The sequence below is a fragment of the Saimiri boliviensis genome, chromosome 2 (assembly GCF_048565385.1).
Source record: "Saimiri boliviensis isolate mSaiBol1 chromosome 2, mSaiBol1.pri, whole genome shotgun sequence".
In the NCBI taxonomy this organism is placed as follows: Eukaryota; Metazoa; Chordata; class Mammalia; order Primates; family Cebidae; genus Saimiri; species Saimiri boliviensis.
In genome coordinates, this window is record NC_133450.1 from 2,700,669 (window position 1) to 2,721,833 (window position 21,165).

The window sequence follows — 21,165 nt, forward strand, 5'->3', positions numbered from 1 at the left end:
TCAACAAGGTACGCCGATTACGCATTTGCCGAGACCCGCAACAGACGCTGAATGCGCATTTACCGAGACCCGCAACAGACGCTGAATGCGCATTTACCGAGACCCGCAACATACGCTGAATGCGCATTTACCGAGACCCGCAACATACGCTGAATGCGCATTTACCGAGACCCGCGACATAACGCTGAATGCGCATTTACCGAGACCCGCGACATAACGCTGAATGCGCATTTACCCACAACATACGCTGAATACGCATTTACCGAGGCTCACAGTATACGCCGAATATGCATTTACTCAGGGGCCCTCAACAACATACGCTGAATACGCATTTACCGAGACCCGCCAGGTGAAGAGCACTGGCTGGTGCCGGGGCATGGATGTGAGTTGGACAAGGCTTGCCCTCGGGGGCATCCATTTCAGTGGGAGGAGCTGCCCAGGCATAAAGGAGCACTGACCACAGCAGTGAGTGTCCCCTGTGCCCCGTAAATGCGGAAAGTGAAGGCCGCGGCGGGGCTAGGGGAGGGGTGCAGAGACTGCTGGCAGGGGGAACCCGCTCTGGAGGGAGGCCAGGACTTGAATTAAGACAGAGCTTGTAAGGGGTGGGGATTCAGGCGAGGGGCACAGGGCAACTGAAATCCAAGAGGTGGCATGGCACAGGACCTGTCCAAATGACAGTGACTCCGCTTGGCGAGCAGGCTGTTTATGCACCAGACACACGAGAGAGGAGGTTGAAGGGACCCGCGGGCACACGGTAGGCCCGTCCGCCAGGTGAGACCTCGTCCCTGAGACGCCCTTGGAGACTGCCTGGGCACCCGGCAATGGGGGAGGGAGAGGGAGCCCAGGGGTGCGCATCCTCACTGCACTGCAAGCCAGAAGGGCTCAGTGCCCACATCGGTATGCAGCCACAGGCATTCCTGCACCTTCCCTGGCAGGACATGGGCTGGAAGACAGACAGCCCATGAAGAACTGGCCTGGCCCTGGGCACAAAGAGCCACAGGCTCAGCTTCTCTGGCTTCTCCTGTCCTCTCCCCAGAACCCAAGGGGCAGAATGAGAATGACCGTGCATGTCATCTGGCCCAGCCCCCACATTCCCAGCACCGTGCCAGTCCCTTTGGTAGCATTCCAACCTTACAGCCTGGTACCGGCCCCTTCCCCGCACCCGGAGCTGCGCCTCTACAGGGCTCTGCGGCCCTGCTGCGGGATCCGGCGGCCACCCCTTCCTGATCACCCCAATCCGCCTCCTCTGAACTCCTCTGTCCCACTCGCATGGGAGCAGCCCCCTCATCTGACAGAGGGCAGAGAGGTGGCCTGACTTGGCTGGAGTCCAGCGGGGGTGGGAGCAGCAGGGCTGGGCCTTGAACGCAGGCCTCTGGATTCCCAGCGGGACACCCTGGCCTCTGCTGAGCCCATCCTCGCAGGGCCCACCACCGGCCTCTCTGAGTCTTCATCACGGCTCCTGGAGGATGGGGAGTACTGTCAGCACCTTCCTGGGGCTCTGGGCATCCTGAGTGGCAGTGGGCATACTGTGGTGCCCAGTGACCCTCAGCACATAGAATTAACCCCTGGCTTTAGCGACGGACCATCTCTCCGAGAAGCCGCTGATGAACCGAGGCGGGCAACTTGGCAGGCTCAGGTTGGGGAGCTGAAGAGTCACCGTGCTGCCGTGGAAAGAGCGCTGGCCTGGGAGTCGGGGCTGGGCCTGTGCCTGGCTGGGCTGCACATCAGCCACCCTGGAGATGTGTCCCCTTCTCCAGGCTTCAGGTTCCCCATGAGTCCAGCAAGGGGCTGGAGGAACTCTGTGACCTCTGCTGGCCCCGCACCTCTAACAACCCGTGGCTTTAGGCGCTGCCAGAGTCCCCAGCAAGACCGTGGACAGAGCCGACAGTGGTGGCACCTTACCCCTTGCTCCTGACAGATCTGCGTCAGCCTCTCCAGCTGCTCGTCTTGGATGGCCTTGGCCTTCTCGTACTGCTGGATAACCATCTCCATCTCCACCTTCACTGGCAGGACGTAGGCTGAAAGACAGAGACAGCCCTGTAAAGAACTCGGCCATGGCAGGGCTTGGGCTGGGGAAGGGCTGGCCCAGCATTCAGCCAGCAGCAGTTCTGGGCCAGCTCTCGGTGGATCTAGAGGGGAATGTCCAGGTACCCGACAGAGGGCCACAACCTTCCCTCACAGTGTCGGGGTCGCTGTTTCCCACAGTTCTAGAACCCTTACTTTTGGGCTGTGTGCACGGCTGCCTGGAATAAAGACTATTTTCCAGCCTCCTTTGCAGCTACGGGCGGCCACAAGAAGACCACGTTCTGGACCCCAGGACGCTAGCGAGGTGGTATGCAGCAGTCACAGCAGCCTTCTTCACAAAGGAGCTGGGGCCAGGGAGGATGGGGCGGCCCTAGAGCCTGCGCACGCTGGCGGAAGGGAAAACAGGGCAGCCACTTAGGAAAACGGTTCGTCCGTTTTTCAGAGTGTTCAACAGAGAGTGACCATAGGACCCAGAAATTCCATTCCTAGGTAGCTTAGGGCAAGGAAGAACATGTGTTTACCCAAAAACTCGCACGTGGACATTCACAACAGGAGTATTCCTCATGGCCGAAAAGCAGACATGACTCATTTCACCCACCGATGAAAGCCTAAATAACCCGTGGTCTGGCCACAAAGTGGAGTACTACTTGGCAATGAACAGGGGTGCCGTCCCACCACAAGCCACAGCACAGATGAGCCGCTAATGCATGATGCTAAGTGAGGGTGGCCAGACACAGAAAAACCACGTCGCATGATTCCATTTACATGAAACGTAATGGAACAGAACAGGTAACTCTATAGAGATGGAAGGTAGCTTAGGGCTTGCCCAGGGCTGAGGCGGGCGTGGGAAGTGACTGCTGATGAGGGTGGCCTTTCTCTCTGGAGTGACGAAAATGTTCCAGACTTGGATTTTTTTGGTGATGGCTGCATAACTCTATGAATAGGCTAAAAGCCCCTGAACTGAGATGGAGTCTTGCTCTGCTGCCCAGCCTGGAGTGCGCTGGTGTGATCTCAGCTCACTGCAACCTCTGCCTCCCCGGTTCAAATGATTCTCCTGCCTCAGCCTCCCGAGTAGCTAGGATTACAGGCACCCACCACCACGCCCGGCTAATGTTTGTATTGTTAATAGAAACAGGGTTTTACCATGTTGGCCAGACTGGTCTCAAACTCCTAACCTCTAGTGATCCACCCACTTCAGGTTCCCAAAGTGCTGGGATCACAGGTGTGAGCCACCATCCCTGGCCATTGTGGACTTTAAATGGGTGAACTTTGTGGCATATGAATAATATTTGGATGAAGATGTTTAAAATGAGAAAGCAGTGGGCCTTCCTTTTGCCTCTTTATTCTCTTCCCTTATTCCTTCTTCCTGGCTGGGATAAGGATGTGATGGCTGGCACGGGAGCAGCCATCTTGGACCTTGAGGTGACTTTGAAAAGTACGCTAGGGGCAGCAGAGCAACAGAACAGAAAAACAGGAGCCTGGGCTTTTCACTACAGGGAATAAGTGACTGTAGTCAAGGCCATTATCAGCCTTGGACCACCTGCCTACAGACTTTTCTTTGTTTTGAGACAGAGTCTCACCCTGTCACCCGGGCTGGAGTGCAGTGACACAATCTCAGCTCACTGCAACCTCTACCTCCCAGGTTCAAGTGATTCTCATGCCTCAGCCTCCCAAGTAGCTGAGAGTACAGGCATATGCCACCACGCCCAGCTAATTTTTTCTCTTTTTAGTAGAGATGGGATTTCACCATGTTGGCCAGGCTGCTCTCAAACTCCTGACCTCAGATGATCCACCCGCCTCAGCCTCCCAAAGTGCTGGGATTACAGGCGTGGGTCACCACACCCAGCCTGCAGACTTTCACATGAATGAAATACGCTTCTGCGTTAAGACAGTTATTCTAGGTCTTTGATACACAGATGATCCTATTTATAACTGATAAGTGAGACCCAGACGAGAAAGCCTGGCCTCTGAGATTGAGGCCCCCTGCTCCGCCAGCCAGCAGTAGCCCCATGCGAGCCTCCTCTGGTAGTTCTGTGGGCTCAGAGTAGCTCTGGGCTCCCGGAAAGCCTCGGTGTCTACTCCTGACCTTCCCCTCACACTGATCCCACCCCCCTCAAAACCCAGCCCTTCCTGACTCTTCAGAAACCTCAGTCACATGCCTCTCTTGCCCCTGATTTCTAGAACCCTCCACACGTCCTCTCTCCGAGTCTCCTTTCTACCCGCAGCACCTCCAGATGTTTCCTGGCTGTTGCAGGAATCACGCAGAGAAGAGACATCAGGACTTTTCTGCTCGATTCCAGACTTGAGGGCCGGCTGCGTGTCCCTGAGACCCTCTCCAGGCCCGGAGGCCGCCCCAAGCTGCCCGCTTCCTCCTCACATCTCTGCTGAAGCCAGTTCACACCCAGGGTTAATTTGCAAGAGTAGCAAATGAAGACTCATCTGTCCACCAGCACGTCTCTCTCCTGAGGTGGTGGCTCCACGATGCCTGATGTGGCAGGAAAAGGGCGGGACAGCTGGGAGGTGTGTCTCAACAGGGGCTGTCAAAAGCCATTAGTCTGAGGGTGTACAGCTGTCCACAGCTGGAAGAAAGAGCCAGAAGGTGCCGTTCCTGCCCTGAGAGGGGCGGATGTTCTCATGGACACAGCCAAGGGCTGGGCCCCGAGCAGACTGTGGGGAGTGAGCAGCCGAAAGAGCGCTGGTGGGTGTTGGGGGTTCTAGGCTCCACGTCTGGTTCTCAGCCCGATTCACTGTGCGACCCTCATCCCTCCCGGCCTCAGTCTCCCCATCTGCCAAACGAGGGGAATGAACTAGGTGATCTCCCAGAGCCTCTCCAGCCTTCCGGAGGCTTCTGAAGTGAGACCCAAACACATTCCAGTCTGATGAAGATTCCGTATCAGGGGATCTCTGACTAGATGTCGGCATCGTCATCAGGACCAAAGCCCACAGCGTTACCAGGGCGGAGCACGGGGTGAGGAGCAGGGAGAGGGAGGCCGCCCTGAGGATGGCAGCTTCTGCCTCGCACCTGCTGGGGAAACGCTGGCAGAGTCAACTCACGGCTACAATTCCTGTCATCCGCAACCGAAATTCAGGGCTGGAAAAGACCACAGCGTCTACTCCGCTGGTTTTAAAACTGTGCACCAGGAGGCCGGGCAGTTCCTTAGAGGTGCCTCAGAGGGCAAGGGCGAGGGCAAGGGGGTGGGCTGCCTCCTTGGAGACCCCCACTCCGGGTCAACCAAAGCAGCTCCACTTGGGATCTCCTGCAGATCGGGTATGATTTCGCTGAAGAAAGGGCTTTGCAGTTAACCAAAGCAGCAAAACACCGTGGGAACCACCGTCTATACGACAACTTTCTAAAGACCCTGGGAACCACTGTCTATACAACCTCCCGGTCACGCTGGGGGGACCCCTCCCGGAGGCTGAGCAGCCCACTCTGAGTGGCTGTCCCTCATCTGGCTGAGGTAGGGTGGGCTTCCTCCTCCTGTCTTCAGGGGCCAGGGACCACCCTCTGGAGCCTGGTGACTTGAGTCTTCCCTCTTCCGCGAGGTGACTTCAGCGTCCTCCCTGTGACGTCGTCCTCTGGGGCAGCCCCCACCTCCAGTATCCCGCACCATTCTTCGGGGGGGGTTGCCGCCCCCATCTCCTCTTGACCACATACTCTGGTCCGTTACCACCTTCTGGAAACACAGGAGCCACCCAGCGCAGGACGTACATCTCCAGGCAAGGGTGGCCCAGTAGGGAGGCGATGAGAAAGCAGTGACAATGGAGTGGAGACCCGGCGATGGAAAGGCATGTCGCTACAGATGAGAAAACACAGGTCAAGCGCCCGCCGCTGCCAGCAGCTCCCACAGAAACCTTTTCTCCTTGTCCGCAGGTTGACGGGCTGGTGGGCACCCAGCTTGTCCTCGGTGGACTCAAAGGTAAGACAGAGCCTGCAGGGAGCAGGGCCTTGGCCAGATGACCCAGGCAGAGCCAGTGGTGAGGCAGGCGGCCATCAGGGAGCCGGCGGCAGGGTGCACCGAGATGCCCAGGTGGAAACGTCTGCACGTCTGCTCCTTCCAGAACAGCAGGCCCTGCACTAAGCGCCTGCATGGAGGCTGACCCTCCAGGCTCACGGTGAAAGGCTGCATGGGAATGAACACACGGCCCCTGAATGGGAGGCGGGAAGCTCAGCGTGTGTGCAGTGTGAGTGCCGTGTGACGGTGCGTGAGCAGGGATAGCTGGCCCCCCTCCCCGCTGACAGTTTCACCTGGCACCCTGATGCCAGCAGGGCTTGCCCCCATCGCGCGCTGTCTCCTCTCTCAGTTGGCAGCCCCAGTTTCTGGAGCAGCCCCACTGACCACGCCCCCCTCGGGCCACTCACCATCAATGACCCTCTTCACCCTCCAGATCCGGAGCATGATGATGAGGCTGATGGCGTCCCATGGGCTCCTGGGTCCGTTGGCCACAGTAGATGCCACCATCGGAGCCAAAGACAGGATGATCACCGCCCCGTCGAACACCTGTAAGAGGAGGTGCATTTCAGTGCCCTGGGCCCTGCTGCGTGTCCGAGACCAGGGGTCAGTCCGGCAAAGCAGCTGGTCTTCTTCAGCAGCCCGGGCCCCCACCAGAAGGCCACCCCATCCCTGGTGGCCCCTTCTGACCCTCCTAAGTCTTTAGGGGCCTCCTCCTCCTAGATGTTCTCCTGAGCGAACTCTGCCCTCTAAGTGACCCCAGCCCATCTCCGGCCCTTGGTTCAGATGGCCTTGGACTGTCTTTCCCCTTCTCAAGATAGGGCCTGCATCCTATATCCCAGGCCCTGGGCAGAGGCCAAGCTGGCTCCCTCCCTGGCAGGGCAGAGGCTGAAGGCAGGCTCAGGGTGCCTCCTTCCCCAGGAGAACAGGAGCCCGGGTCCAAATCTCAGCTCTGTCTGGAGCAGAGTCTCCAACCCTGCAGGGGACAAGGCTAGGTGAGGGCGCCTGCCTGCACCATGAAGCCCTGGGCCCTGCCTTCCATCCGCCTGCCCCAATCCGGCCTTGTCCTGAGCCTTTCATGGGCCAGGCACTGTGTGTGGGATCCCAGCACTGAGCCACAGAGGCTAGAATATACATGGAGAGCTGAGGAAAGGGTGGGCCGGAGATCCTGACCGCCTTGCCTTGGCCTGTGTGCACAGCACTGCCAGCGACAGCCAGCCCTCCCTGACCTCATCCCCACCCACGTGGGGGGAAGCAGGATGGAAACCCAGCCTGAGAAGCGCGTTGACGGTTTCCCGCTCAGCTCTCCATTCAGGGTGGATTTATTTGTTTTAAAACACACTTCAAAAGGTTTTCAAACTGATTCGAGAAGAAATTGTAAAATTTTGCAGAACTTCAAGGAGACTGTTGTAGAACACCCCTTTGCTGGAAACAGTCTCGGTTCCCCCTCCCTGCCCCACCCAACGTGCGCAGCCACAGAGGTCAGGTGGGAGAAGGAGCCAGCCTTTTTGATGGCATCCATCCTGGGGCGGATGGGACGGGAGCTTCCCAGCTTGCAGGATGGCTGGGTGGGGGGGGGCTTGGGGGTGGACACTGGTCTTTACCTCTATTTTGTTTTCGATGTAATCCCAGATCCCAAGCACCACAATCCGTACAACGGTCTGAGGAAAGGAAGTGAGAAGGTGGTCATTCTCCAGGTCCGCGTCCAGCCGAGAAGATTCCAGAGCTCGGCATTCAGCCCCCGCGTTCGGCAGTAAGAAAAGGTCCCGCCGTCCCTGCGCGTTCCTCCGTCCTGTGTCCCCCACCCCGCTCCTACTGCAGGTGCCCCAGCTCTAGCCTCCTTGGTGGCCGCAGCTCCTGCTGGCTCCTCTGCCTGCAGGCTCGGACCCCCCACCTCTGTACCATCCCCTGGGAACCCCCGACGCCATCTTCAGTGATCCCTGTACACACAGAATACACTCCAAACCCCTCGGAAGGAGACCCAGGACCTTGCCTGCCTCTCCAGGGTCTTTTGCCACCCCCGTCATGCTGCAAACCACTCATGAATCTTCAAACATGTAAGCTCTCTCTCTCATGGCCTTGTCTTCGCACGTGGCAAAAGCTGCAGTGGACTCCCCTCCTGACCCGCCCCGACTCCAAATCTCTTCCCTCCTTCCTGTAGACCTGAAGCTCCAGCATGGCCACCCAGCGAAAAACTACATTTCCCAGCCTTCCTTGCATCTGGGCGTGGCCATGCGACATTCTGGCCAATGGCTAGCGAGCAGAAGCACTTTGGGTTGTGCCCTTAAATGATTTAGGCTCCTCCTCCTCCTCAGCTGTCTTCCCAAGGCCTGGAATTGGGTGCATGGGTGGGGTGGTGTGCCGTCTTCAACCAAGGAGGGCCAGGCTGCAAGACAGAAGCCTGCTGGGTCCCCAGGAGCCCCAAGCCACCACATCAGCCTTGCCAATCCACATAACGTGTTCTTCCATGAGAGAGAAATGGATCTTGCCTTGTTTAAGCCCCTGTGTTTTTGGCTTTCTTGTTACAGCAGCTTGGGCCATTCCTGAGTCGGGAGGGCTTTCCCCTTCCTGTCCTTCTGACCCTGGTTTAAACGTCACCTCCGCGAAGCTCTTGCACACTCCCGGCTCAGCAGGCACCTCCTTCCTGGGCGTTCCCATGATCCCTGGGCGTCACCCTCCCACAGCACTTCTCTGTACCTTGTGCTGATTCCTTCCCCACCCCCCAGTGGAGGCTCAAGAGACCTGGTCTGCTTTCTCTCTTTTATCCCTAACACCTGGCATACATAATTACTGAATGCCACTGCCTTGAGGAGCGGTTTCCTCACCAAGAGGACATCTTTCTCCAAAGCAGCTTCTTAAACGCTGGTCTTGTAAGATGCTGGTGTGTTTGTCTACAGGCTCTTCCTTGAGCCAACAAGACTTTAATTAACAGTGATTCACACCAGATGGTGCCTCTCTCCTGCCTGCCTGTACTACAAGCCCAGCCTTCTAAAGTCCGAAAACCGCCCAGAGGATCATCACCCACAGCTGTTACGCCACAGAAAGGCTTGGCTGGTAAAATCCAGCTCTTTCTCGTGAAGGACAGTCTTGATCTCTGTGAAGGGATGGGCAGGCGGATGCTTGTGGTGGACAGTCAGGTCGCCTTCTCTGAGTACAGAGAGGAGCATGTGGCAGTCCACTCCTCTATGACTTCCCGCTCTCTGGACGGGCAGCCCATGCTTAACCACAAGACAGCTCGAAGGAGTGGGAAGAGATCTGGGTGAGGGGCCACCATGTCTTGAGATCATAGCTTAATAACGGGATAGTTGTGTGGCCTTTGGCCACTCAAATCCCCTCCCTGGGCCTCAGTGTCTCCTTCTGCCAAAGAGGTGGGTTACATGTTAACAACTCTTCCAATTATTTATGAGGATAATATCTGCCATCTAGTATACGTCTATGAGTGCCAGACCCTGGGCCAGCCCTCCTCACATGTGATTCCCATTTTACAGGAAGGGTCAGAGAAGTTAAGGAAGCTGCCCACAGCCACGCAGCAATCAGGAATAAAGTCAACATTTGGCCCCAGAGGTCTCTGGCGCTGCACAGTGCGCTCAGCTGTGTAAGAACACCGCATAACAACCAGGTGCAGCGGCTCACACTAATCTCAGCACTTTGGGAGGCAGAGATGGGCAGATCACTTGAGATCAGGAGTTCAAGACCAACCTGGCCAACATGGTGAACCCTCCCCTCTACCAGAAATATAAAAATTAGCCGGGCATGGTGGCACACACCTGTAATCCCAGCTACTCAGGAGGCTGTAGCAGGAGAATTGCTTGAACCCAGGAGGCAGAGGTTGCAGTGAACTGAGATCACACCACTACACTCCAGCTTGGATGACAAAGAGAGACTCTATCTCAAAAAAACAAAACACACACACACCACATAATAATATGGTTTCTTCTGTCACTGCCCAACCCCTCTAACTGTGCTGTGATTGAAACTTAGCATCTGTCTCCTCTGAAATGCTACAATAGCCACATCTATCCTGAACTCAATTCTGGGGCTCCCAAAACAAAAGTCCAGGCTGGGATGGATGGGACCAGGGCCTGGTGCAAATGTAATTTCTGCTATGGCAACTGCTCCCACGAAACACCATCTTAACCATTCTGAAGTGTCCGTGTGGCGTGAAGCACGTTCACGTTGCTGTGCCACCGTCCCCATCACGCACCTTCACAGCTTTCTCGTCTGCCAAACTGAAACTCGGTACCTGCTGAACAGCAACTCCCCATTCTACATTCTGTCTCGACAAATCCGACTCCTTTAGGAGCCTCAAAGGAGAGGCATCGCCATGCTTCTTCGGAAGCAACACTCTTCTTAGCTGACAAGGCAGGGGCCCAGGAGTGAGGGGAGGGGAGGCTGGCCAGGCGGGGGACTCAGCCGGCAGCGGTGAAGCCGAGGAGGTGGCAGACAGCGCACCCAGGCCTGTGCCCCTGGGGAAGGGAAGAGGCTGAACGGTTTTGTGATCCAGGGCAGTGCCAGGGAAGCAGACAAAACAGCTGGAACGCTGCCCACTGCCTTCCCTCCTTGCCGGCCCCACCCGTCCTTGGAGGCCTGGCTCAAGCCCCCTCCTCTGGGAGCCTTTCCTTCCTAGCTCAGCCCGTGGAAACAGAAGAGCAAGAGGCCGCTGTGGGGCTGGGTCCCAAAACCCCTCCCGGCCAGGCTCCTGCCAGAGAGGGGGAAGTGGTGGCTCCAGGTCAGGGTCAAGGTCACCGTGACCCTGGGTCTGAAACACCCCACCTGCTGGCTTTTCCCCACAGCATCCTTCCCCTCCCCAGACACACTGTCCACGGAGGCAGGGACAGAGCCTCACTGCCCTGCCCCCGAGAGACCCGTCCTTCGCAACACAGCGGGGTTGATGTAAAACACGGATTCCTGGACTCTAATGGAGAGCCAGGATATCAGAAACTCTGGGCACAAGGCCCGGAATATGCTTTTTTAAAAAATTTTTTGAGACGGAGTTTCGCTCTTGTTACCCAGGCTGGAGTGCAATGGCACGATCTCGGCTCACCGCAACCTCCGCCTCCTGGGTTCAGGCAATTCTCCTGCCTCAGCCTCCCGAGTAGCTGGGATTACAGGCACGCGCCACCATGCCCAGCTAATTTTTTGCATTTTTAGTAGAGACGGGGTTTCACCATGTTGACCAGGATGGTCTCGATCTCTTGACCTCGTGATCCACCCGCCTCGGCCTCCCAAAGTGCTGGGATGACAGGCTTGAGCCACCGCGTCCGGCCCGGAATATGCTTTTTAAACAAACTCCCCTGGAGCACCCAATGGAACTGCAGGGATGTGTCAGGCAAGCCTGCCCTGAGTCCCAACAGACCACAGGCCCAGAAGCAGTAAGGAGAAGGGGCATCAGATGACGAGACGAGAGTCTGATCCTCTTTCTTGCTCTGACCATTCCTTACCAAGCACCGGACCCTGGCTGGATCTCTGGACTGAAAGCAGATCGGTGACCCTCGGGCTGCCACCTCCAGGGCTGCTCCAGAGCTCAGGGAAGTGCACGGCTCACTAACAGGGCAGGGTGGTGATGAGGGATTGCCCCATGCGAGCCCCAGCTCCAGCCCCAGCCTGAAGGCCCGCGGCTTTGCAATGCTGGCCCCTAAAAGTTGCAAAGGGCTTCGAAGGAGCACCTGAGGGCGCTGGAACCCCCAGCTTCAGACACCTCCTTTCCCACCTGGGCTAGGGGTTTCGGCCTTCTTCATTCCAGTCTTGCCTTCAGGAGGCTGCTCTGATGAGCGATGCAGGCCAGAGCCTCGGCAAACACTCAACGATGGTGCCATTTATTATTTACTGGGAGCAAGCTTTTACGCCGTTTGAGAGATGCAGAAACCGAGGTGCGAAGAGTGGCAAGTGAACCTTCTGGTCCCTGGCCCCCTCCTGCCTTCCACCTCAGGTGCCTGCATCATCTGTTCCTGATCAAGCCCTGCTCTCAAGAAGGGACTCTCATCTCTTCCAAGGGAAGGAAGAGCTGACTTCTCTGAAGGAAGGGATCCAGGCTTCGGGCTGTGCGAAGGGAGAGTGGAAAGTCCCAACCCTTGCGCCTGGGCCAGGCCCTGCCTCAGTAAAATGTTTGGAAACCTTGGGAAGTAGCTGTTAGTCTATAAGCTGGCTTTGTGCCTTTTTTTTTTTTTTGAGACGGAGTCTTGCTCTGTCACCAGGCTGGAGTGCAGTGGCGCAATCTCAGCTCCCTACGACCTCTGCCTCCTGGGTGCAAGTAATTCTTCTGCCTCAGCCTCCCAAGCAGCTGGGACCAGAGGCACCCACCACCACACCCGGCTAATTTTTTGTATTTTTAGCAGAGATGGAGTTTCACCATGTTGGCCAGGGTGGTCCCGACTTCTTGACTTCATGATCTGCCTGCCTCAGCCTCCCAAAGTGCTGGGATTATAAGCATGAGCCACCATGCCTGGCCAGCTTTGTGCACATTTTTAAAAGGCAGAGGGAGATCCCCAGGGGCTGGACACCCCTGTGGCCTGCACAGCCTTCCCCACACGTGGGGCCGCCAGCCAGCGAGAAGGGAGCGGCCCGGGTCTAGCCCCAATCCTGTGGCCCCTCGACACTGCCACCAGGGGATTGGGGGCGTGGGGTGGTGTGTGGCTTAGGGGAGCAGGGTGGCCTACGGAACAGCCACCACGGGTACGAGGCGCTGGGGGCTGACCCCCGGCACTTCCTTAAGAAGGAGATCTGCTCTTGGGCAGATTTTCCCTGCGGTGAAACTACACTGGCAAGGGGAAGATGTGGATTCCAGGATCCACATCCAAGGCCAAAATAAGAAATGTGAACATCTATGTGGCGTCTGGACGCCGTCACTAGTCCCACGCTGGTGAGAAGAGAAGAAAAACGGGCTGGACGCAGTGGCTCTTGCTCGTAATCTCAGCACTTTGGGAGGCCAAGTGGGGAGGATCAGTTGAGCTCAGGAGTCTGAGACCAGCCTGGGCAATGTGTTGAAACCCTGTCTCTACAAAAAAAAAAAAAAAAAAAAAAAAAAAAAAAAAAAAAAGTTAGCCAGGTGTGGTGGCGCACGGCTGTAATCCCAGCTGCTCGGAGGGCTGAGGTGAGAGGCTCACTTGAGCCAAGGAGGTTGAGGCTGCAGTGAGCTGCGACCAGACCACTGCACTCCAGCCTGGGTGACAGTGAGACCCTGTCTCAGAAAGAAAAAAAGCTCTGGAGCAGCTCTGCTGTGCGGCCTCGTGGGTGAACCTAGAAAACAGGCTGAGTAAAAGAGGCCAGTCACAAAAGCCACATAGTGTGGGATTGTGTTTACATGAACTATCCGGCAGTGTTAAGTTGACAGAGACGAAGGCAGATTACCGGCTGGCCGGGGCTGCGCACAGGAGGGAGGCGGGGTGACTGCTAACGGGTATGGGGGCTCCTTTTGGGGGTGATAAAAGTGCTTTGGAATCAGGTAGAGGTGACGGCTGCTCATCGCTGCATGGGTGGTAAATGCCACTGAATCGTTCACTGTGGAAGAGAATTGCCCCTCAACAGGAGGAGGAGGAGGAAGAGGGGGAGCGGGGAGTCAGCCGCCGCCCCTGCCTGAGGCTCCCATCTAGAAGGCCAGCCACCGCCCGCCTTTCTGTTCTCCCAGGAAAAGAGCTGGGGCTGCCTGGGCCTTTCCGGACCGCAGGGATGGGACGAACACCCCACGGCCTCCCTGGGCCCTGCTGCAGGGTGGCCTGGCCTTGGCGAGGAGACCCCAAGGGCGGCCGCAGTCTCAGGGGAGGAGCAGCAGGCTTCCCAGTTCCAAGTGGCCAGCTGGGCCTGGCCTCCGCCAAGGGCGGGCTGTGCTTTGGAAGAACGTTTGCACAAATCTCCATCTGGATTGCAAGGCTCTGCTTATTCTTGGTGCTGCAGGGCCACGTGACACACAGTGACCCCGTGTGACCTGGAAGACTGGGGCCCAGGAAGTCTCACGGGCACCCACTCTCGCCTTGGGTCCCTGCAGGCACCCCTGCGCAGTCCGCCTGACCACGGGGCGCCCACTCGCCCTGCTTCGCGAGCGTCTGTCTCACTGTCACACAGCTTGGCCCATTTGAAAAGATGTCCTCAAACGGAGCCCAAACCAGCCTCACGCTCCCCATCTCTGGGCCTAGCTCTGTGGCCTGGGGCCAGCACAGAGCCCAGTGGCCCATCTTCCCAGAGCAGCCTGCAGAGCTCGAGGTGGGTAAAGGCCGGGCAGAGGCCCGCCACCCACCCAGATTTCTGCGCCTGGGCCCGCCTGCCATTCCCGCAGGCCCCGGGCAGGTGTCCGCACCTCTCCAGACCTCAGTTTCACAATCGTAAAATGTCCTATCCACCTTCCAGGGCTGGCCTGAGCCTCAGCTGAGCAGAGGGGTGGAGAACCGCTCAGGAGAGGCCCAGGACAGCAGGAGTCCTGAGTGGTGACCTTCCTGGAATTTCTGGTGGAGTCATGCCCACCCCCTAAGGCTGAGGAGGCTTGGAGTGCCGCCCCACACTCGGCCCACAGCCACATCCCCAAGTATTAACCAGGAAAAAACAGCCAGACCTGAAGAGGGGACGCTCATTTCTCCCAGCTGAGGGGGGTGCGGTCATCCTGGGTCTGTGGTCTGAGTGATCGTGGAGTCAGACTTTCTTTCTCAGGTCCTTCCCAGAGACGTCTGTCCCTTCCCACCCTGCCAGCTTCAGGGCCTCCAAAGGATGCAGTCAGGGACGAGAGACCAGCTTAGGCGGCCAGAGCCCCGGGTCCGGTTTTGGTCACAACTGGCTGCATAACCCTAGGCTGCCCTCCTCGCCTGCACGGTATTTTTGGAAAGATACCACTGGTGCAGGCTGACCCACCCCTGGTGGACACTGGGCTCCCCTGGCCCTTCCTACTCGGCATCCCAGTCATCGTGAAGGGCATAGACATGCTCGCACGTGTCCAAACCCTCCGGGGGCGGGGAACCTCCATGAGACCTTTAAAGCAACAGGGTGCTGACGCCGTGGGCACGCGGCAAGACCACGGAAATCCGCGCTTGCTGGCGTGGTGTGAGCTGTGTGTGTGTTCCCAGCAGGCTCCGTGCCTCACTCATTCATCACTCGATCCCCATGCACTGGCCCCTCCATTCGCACCGGGCAGAGTGCACTGGCCGGGGCGGGCCTCCCCTGCCACCTGTCGCCTGGCTCCACCCCCTCACCATCTTGGACAAGGTCAATGCCATGGAGCCAGCCCTTCCCCCCAGCTGCCTGCAGACCCTGCTCTCCCTGCTCAGCGGTGGGAGGCCCCAGGCCCTGCCTGGTTTGCGGGTGCCTGTGGGGGGCTCTGAGGCTGCGATTCCTTTGCACAGGGGTTTGTCTGTTTCAGGTGGCTTGTCTCCGGCAGTGACAGGAAGGGAATGCCAAATTAACGCTGGGCAATAAATTCTGCAAAAGCCAATAAAACCAAAGCAGAGGGATAGAGGGGAAGAACCGCAGCAACTGATTAAACATTTTTGTTGGCAGTCACAGACACATGGCACATTTTCCAAGGTTTGCCTCAAGGAGACATCTGGCCACGGCCCATGTATTTGCGGGAGGGAATCCCGGCCAGGCAGAGACACGGGGCCAGGGAGGGCAGGACCCACATGGGGGCCGTGAGCTGGGGAGCAGGCACTCTGCTCTGGGGGTCAGAGGCACCTCCAGGGCAGTGGTCTCAGGGGGGTGGTTAGGATCCTTCCTGGGAGGGCAGTGCTGGGATCTGCCCCCTCCATCTGAGCCTCAGGCCCAGGCTCTCCGGCGCTCCGTGGGCTACAGGAGGGGAGACCCGGCAAAGGGAACGTTCTGTGCTTGGACGCCTGCAGCCCCACCCACCACATCCCACACCTGGACTCAGACCCAAAGCCCAGCTCTCTCCTGACTTTTAGGGAGAGAGAGAGAGCAGAGCCATTAGCTAGGCTCGAAGGAACTTGAGAGGATGCTGGGACTCCTGACTCCAGGGGTTCCCTTCCTCGGCGCCTCTGCCCACACCACCCTCTCCCACAGCCTCCTTCCTCCCTTCAAGGCCCCTGCCTCGGGGTCCCAGAGCCCCTGTGCGTCGGTTGGGGCAGCTCCCATGGGCATGAGCCGTGTGTGTGTTCCCAGCAGGCGCCTCTCTCATTTCTGCCTTTCCCCGCAGGTTTGCTGGGCCAGGCTGAAAGGGCCACAGGACGCCACTGGCGCTAATGCGCACCCATATCGGGGATGGGAGGCTACAGGGTGGAGTGACAAGGGGCCCGCTGACGTGGGCTAGTTAGGTCAAACAGTTTGCCACACGAAGCTGTCCTGTCCCTCAGGGACCCTCCAGAGGGCCCCGGACAGGACAAAGCCCTGCCTGCAGCAGCCCACGCCGATCCTCCCACACCCACATGCAGGCGAGCGTCTCACCGTGACAGCCTGGGAACTGCTCAAACCAAGTGTCACTCACCCCCGTGCAAAACAGAGGAACGTGCTACGTCCCGGCTGCCCAGACATGTCAGCTTCTGCACCAGGCCCCGGGCCCCGAGGACCTCTGCCAACTTTCCCCGCTCCCCTCACCACAGCCAGCCGCACTTGGTCTCCCAGCTGACTCCAGTGACACTGATGGTGGCGGGGCGCTGTGCTGAGCCCCCACCTCCGAAACAGCCCGGCACCCACACGGAGAGGCACATCTCTCGGCCCCGTCAGACCCCGGGCCCCTGCAGGACCAGTCGGGTCCACTGCCTGGCCCTGTGACCCCATCGCCCCACCCGCTCTCTGCGAGCCTCGGCCCCAGGGTCCAGCCCACCGTGGACCGCAGCCACAGAGTCCCGGCGGCTCCCCTGTGCCAGCTCCTGGCTTCAGCCCCGCCTCCCGCCCGCTCCTTACTGGCCGCACCCACACTGGCTGCCCCTCGACGTCACACTCAGTCTCACCTTCAGCAGTGTCGTTCACCCCTCACCTAGAGAACACCCGCTCATCCTCTGCGCTTCCTCCCAGGGGTCCCCTGCCTGGGCCGATCCCCCTGGCTGGGTGGGGCTCCCTGCACCAGCTCCACCCGTAACGCTCAGCTGTCTGCATTGCGTCTTCCTGCCAGCAGCCTCAAGGGCCTGCAAGGGGCCCGAGGCTAGACACCGTTTCGAGAAGTGGACGTTGACTTCCCCCGGACAGGACTCACCCAGCAGAGGAGGTGACAGGGCCGGAGTCTCCACCTACCTCTGAGAAGAACACGGACAGAATGACCAGGCTGATCCAGTGAATCACACCAGCAAACTGGAACGCGCTGGAAACTGCAACACACACGATAAGGACCAATTTTAGGAGCGAGGAATTAGGTGCGTTGCTACGGGGGCTTCGCAGCATCCATGTGGACCTCTGGGACCCCCGGGCCCGCCTGCACGAATGTTTAGATCTGCTGGAAATCGGGTCCGAGAGCAAGGGCAGCTTTAGCTGGTCTGCAGCGAAGGCCGTGGGAGGTTCGTGAGCCAGCGACGCTGTTCTTTCCTCCAACCCAAGGGGCTGCCTCCTTCTCCCCGACAGGCTGCCCCTCTGAGCGCCTGCTTGGTCTTTGGTGGGCTTTTGGCTGTAGCCGGACTCCAGGAGAGCAGCCCTTTAGAGGAGGCTCATGAAGACGTTCGCGGCTTCGGGCTGTGTAGGCAGCTTCGGTGGAGGCTGGATGGGTTTTTTAGAAATCCAGCCCGTGGTTTACCCCCAAATTGCTGTGCACAGTTAGGGGACTCTAGGTGAGCTTACTGTGGCTTTTCATTCTGGAAACCCAGTGGCAGAGACGGTGGTGTCCGCCAGGGTCTTTCAGACAAAGACTGCAGTGAGGCCTGGCAGGGGAGCCGGGGCGTGGGGCAGGGGTGTCTGCCTTCCTCCCTAGAGCGGCAGAGCCGGTGGGCTGGGGGCTCATAAGCTCCCACGTTGCCCTACGTTCCCCCAGTTCTGGAGCGGGAGTGAGGGGAGCCGCCCCATCCGCCCCTGAGGGTTCCTGCCCCACCTTTCACCAGCCAATCCTCAGAGTGAAGGCATTTTCTTTGGAAAGCCCTTTTAAAATACACGAAGCCACGGGCAGCCTTCGAACCCTGGCATGGCACGGTGTTTAGCCAGCGAGGCTAAAAGCCAGATGCTGAGGCTCAGGACAAGGGTCGGGGGAGTTCTGATGGAGACTGGGTGGGAGGGATCACCCTGAGGCTAGAAGGCTCCCCAGAGGCCTAAAAAAGAGACTGTTGGGATACCCTGGGGTACTGGGGAAGGGCTGAGACAGGGCTGAGACAGGTGAGGTCAGGAGTGGTACACGTCTGCTCTGGCTCTATCACGGGCTGCAGCCAGGCCTGCTTGGCACACTGCTCAGAACCCCCCAGGGCCGAGGGAAAATGCCCAGTGGCTTCAGCGGGGAAGGCCACACTGAAACAAGGGAACCCACAACCTCTGCCGAAGCTCTGGGATCTGCAGACCCTGGGGGTGGGTAGAAACCAGGTCACGGAGCGTCACCAGGGGAAGAGGTTGCAAAACCACGTTCCAGGTGGGAGACTCCGGGGCCCCCTGGCTTTGGGCCAAGGCGACCCTTAGAAGATGAGCCCAGCGTCGGGCCACATGAATACCAGTGGGAAACGAAGGAGCTGAGGCCCGCGTGACTCCGAGGAGACCTCCGGATGATTCTGAAAACATAAAATCGCTCCCTATTATTTCTCAAATGAATTCCTGTGCCTTTTTTTACGGTTTGCTTTAGAAGAGCAATAAATCTCTGATTGTGCGTTTTATGGAATTTAAGATGCCTTTTATGAGCTGCTATTGGATCTCCCACCAAAATCAATCTCCCGGATACTTAATTTTAAGCAAAATTCCAGTGTCGGCCGGGTTCTCAGTTCTCAATGCCTGTCACAGCCCGAGCAGCCGAGGGTCCCAGGACAATCCGCCGCAGGGAAAGAAAGGCTCCGTTATGGTCAGGTCTCATAAAAAACAGACAGTATGGGTACGTGGGAGGGAAAGTATACAACATGGTTTAATTGAAGACAGGTTGAGTGTAAAACCGGTACCAGTCACTTTATGCTGGAAGACCCTTTAATTGGAACCAAGGGGCCACCAGCTGCATAAAACCCAACTAGGCTTATCAGACAAAAGCAATTCTGTGCTCACCGTTCATCCTCTCTCAGAGAGCAGAGAAGGCTCATGTGACTTGGAGGGAGCTTGGACAGACCCTGAGTTCACAGGGTCCCGTAATGGAATTGGGGACATTTGAGAAAGGAAGCCCAAGACGGCAGAATGGGTTTGGGGGTGACTAGATCTACGGTCCTGGATTTTCCCAATGGAAGGCAAAGAAATCTCTCTGGGACGGATAATTGTACCTCTTTCGGCTTTTTATTATTTATTTATTTGAGTTTTTTTGTTTGTTTGTTTTTTGAGATGGGGTCCCACTCTGTTGCCCAGGCTGGAGTGCAGTGACGTGATCACGGCTCACTGCGGCCTCAACCTCCCAGCCTCAGGCGATCCTCCCACTTCAGCCTCCTGAGTGGCCGGGACTACAGGTGTGTAGCACCACACACCTGGCTAAATTTTAAATTTTTTGTAGAGACAGGGTCTTGCTGTGTTCCCCAGGCTGGTCTCAAACTCCAGCGCTCAAGGGATCCTCCCACCTCAGCCTCCCCAAATGAGATTACAGGCGTGCGCCACCACACCTGGCCCGTGCCTCTTTTGAAATTTGCACTTGAAGGATCTACCGTTCAGGTCAGGCCAATACAGGGAACCAGGAGCTGTACCAGAAACCACTCACTTATCCAAAGCCAAGAGACAAGATACCTGCCCCCTGCCTCTCTGCGTGACCAACTGCAGCGGGTCGGCCTGGTGGGGGCAAGCGGTGACCCCCTACTCGGACGGCTGTGTTGCTATGGGACATCCAGGACAGAGAGGTAGAAAAAAAGGTTTAACGTGAAGCTAGGATAAACGCCCAGAGGAGGAGGACTAGACAAACAGTTTAACGGCCTGGTGCCTTGAAATCCCAGCTCCAATACCTCTTACCTAGGGCAAGTACCTCATGTCTCCAAAGCTCAGTTTGCCTTGCCTATGACATGGGATCATATCCATCTCGCCCGTCTGACAGGGTTACTGTAGGGTCACATGTGCAGAAAAGTGCTTTAAAAACAATCACGATACATAGAAATCACAGTGCCAACTCACAGCTGGGTAAAAATACCAGGAATCTCATCATCATTGTGGTGGCTGTCATAATTAGTTACTACAAGGTGAGATGCCTCTGTAAATGGGAACTCTCTTTAGACTGCAGATAATTGCAACCTGGAAAATTCCAAATGGGGGCAATTAAAAAAAAATGCATACAGGGGTCCCCAACGTTTTTCATCTCATCAGTTTCTGATCATGGAATGCTGGGGAGGGGACTGCAGAGGCCACATTGGGCAGAAAGGGGTAAACCGAGGCTGGGGGTGACAGAGAAGCCACCAGACATATTCCCCCCGAGTGGCCATCCCCACAAGCCCCCGGGGCCTGAGCTGGGCAGCGGCCTCGGCGGGGGCAGATCACAGCCTGCAGGTTGGGGACCCCTGATGAATGCAGATGCACATTGAATATTGACATCATACGTATCGGCATATGTATCTCTCTTGCTACTCACACTGGAGAAGCTTTATATCTATTAGAAGTTCCAGAGTCAGGAGAATCACCACCAATATTACACAGGCTACCAGGAAACTGTTGAGACTTGCACTGAGCAAAAATACCTGCCACACGGCTGCTCTCTTCCCACAGCACGGCTTCAGCCAGTTAGACCTGCGGGGACAAAAGTGAGGAGAAGAGAGGCTGAGAGTGCGAGGGGACAAGCGGGCGGGCCCTGCCACAGCCCTGTGCTCAAACCCACCAGCGTCCCTCCTCCAGGCTCTCTTCCCGGCTCTAGGCTTCATGGCCAAACACAACCTTATTCAAGAGGCTGGGGAGAACCATCAAGGGTGAAAACGTCTCATTAAGAAAGAGAGCTGACCATTTTTTATTTTTTTTTGAGATGGAGTCTCACTCTGTTGCCCAGGCTGGAGCGCAGTGGTGTGATCTCAGCTCACGGCAAATGGGTTGTCTCCTGGGTTCAGGCAATTCACCTGCCTCAGCCTCCCGAGCAGCTGGGACTACAGGTGCACACCACCATGCCTGGCTCATTTTTGCATTTTTGTAGCGATGGGGTTTCATCATGTTGGCCAGGCTGGTCTTGAACTTCTGACCTCGTGATCCGCCCACCTTA

General features: G+C 57.5%; 1 protein-coding gene across 7 annotated transcripts in view; it reads right to left on the minus strand.

Moving 5' to 3' along the window:
- TMEM266 (transmembrane protein 266) overlaps window positions 1-21,165 on the minus strand; it is a 138,360-nt gene that overhangs the window by 27,342 nt on the left and 89,853 nt on the right. For 4 of the 7 annotated variants that reach the window (XM_074392633.1, XM_039468819.2, XM_074392631.1 and 1 more), the window contains 5 exons: window positions 20,551-20,705; window positions 17,139-17,212; window positions 7,580-7,636; window positions 6,386-6,524; window positions 1,903-2,018 (listed from right to left, as the gene is read on the minus strand). In XM_074392633.1, the coding sequence (XP_074248734.1) occupies window positions 1,903-2,018; window positions 6,386-6,524; window positions 7,580-7,636; window positions 17,139-17,212; window positions 20,551-20,705 (541 nt within the window). Of the gene's footprint in view, window positions 1-1,902; window positions 2,019-6,385; window positions 6,525-7,579; window positions 7,637-17,138; window positions 20,706-21,165 lie in introns of those variants that run through there. The other 3 variants (XM_074392636.1, XM_074392635.1, XM_074392634.1) reach the window with 3 other exon arrangements.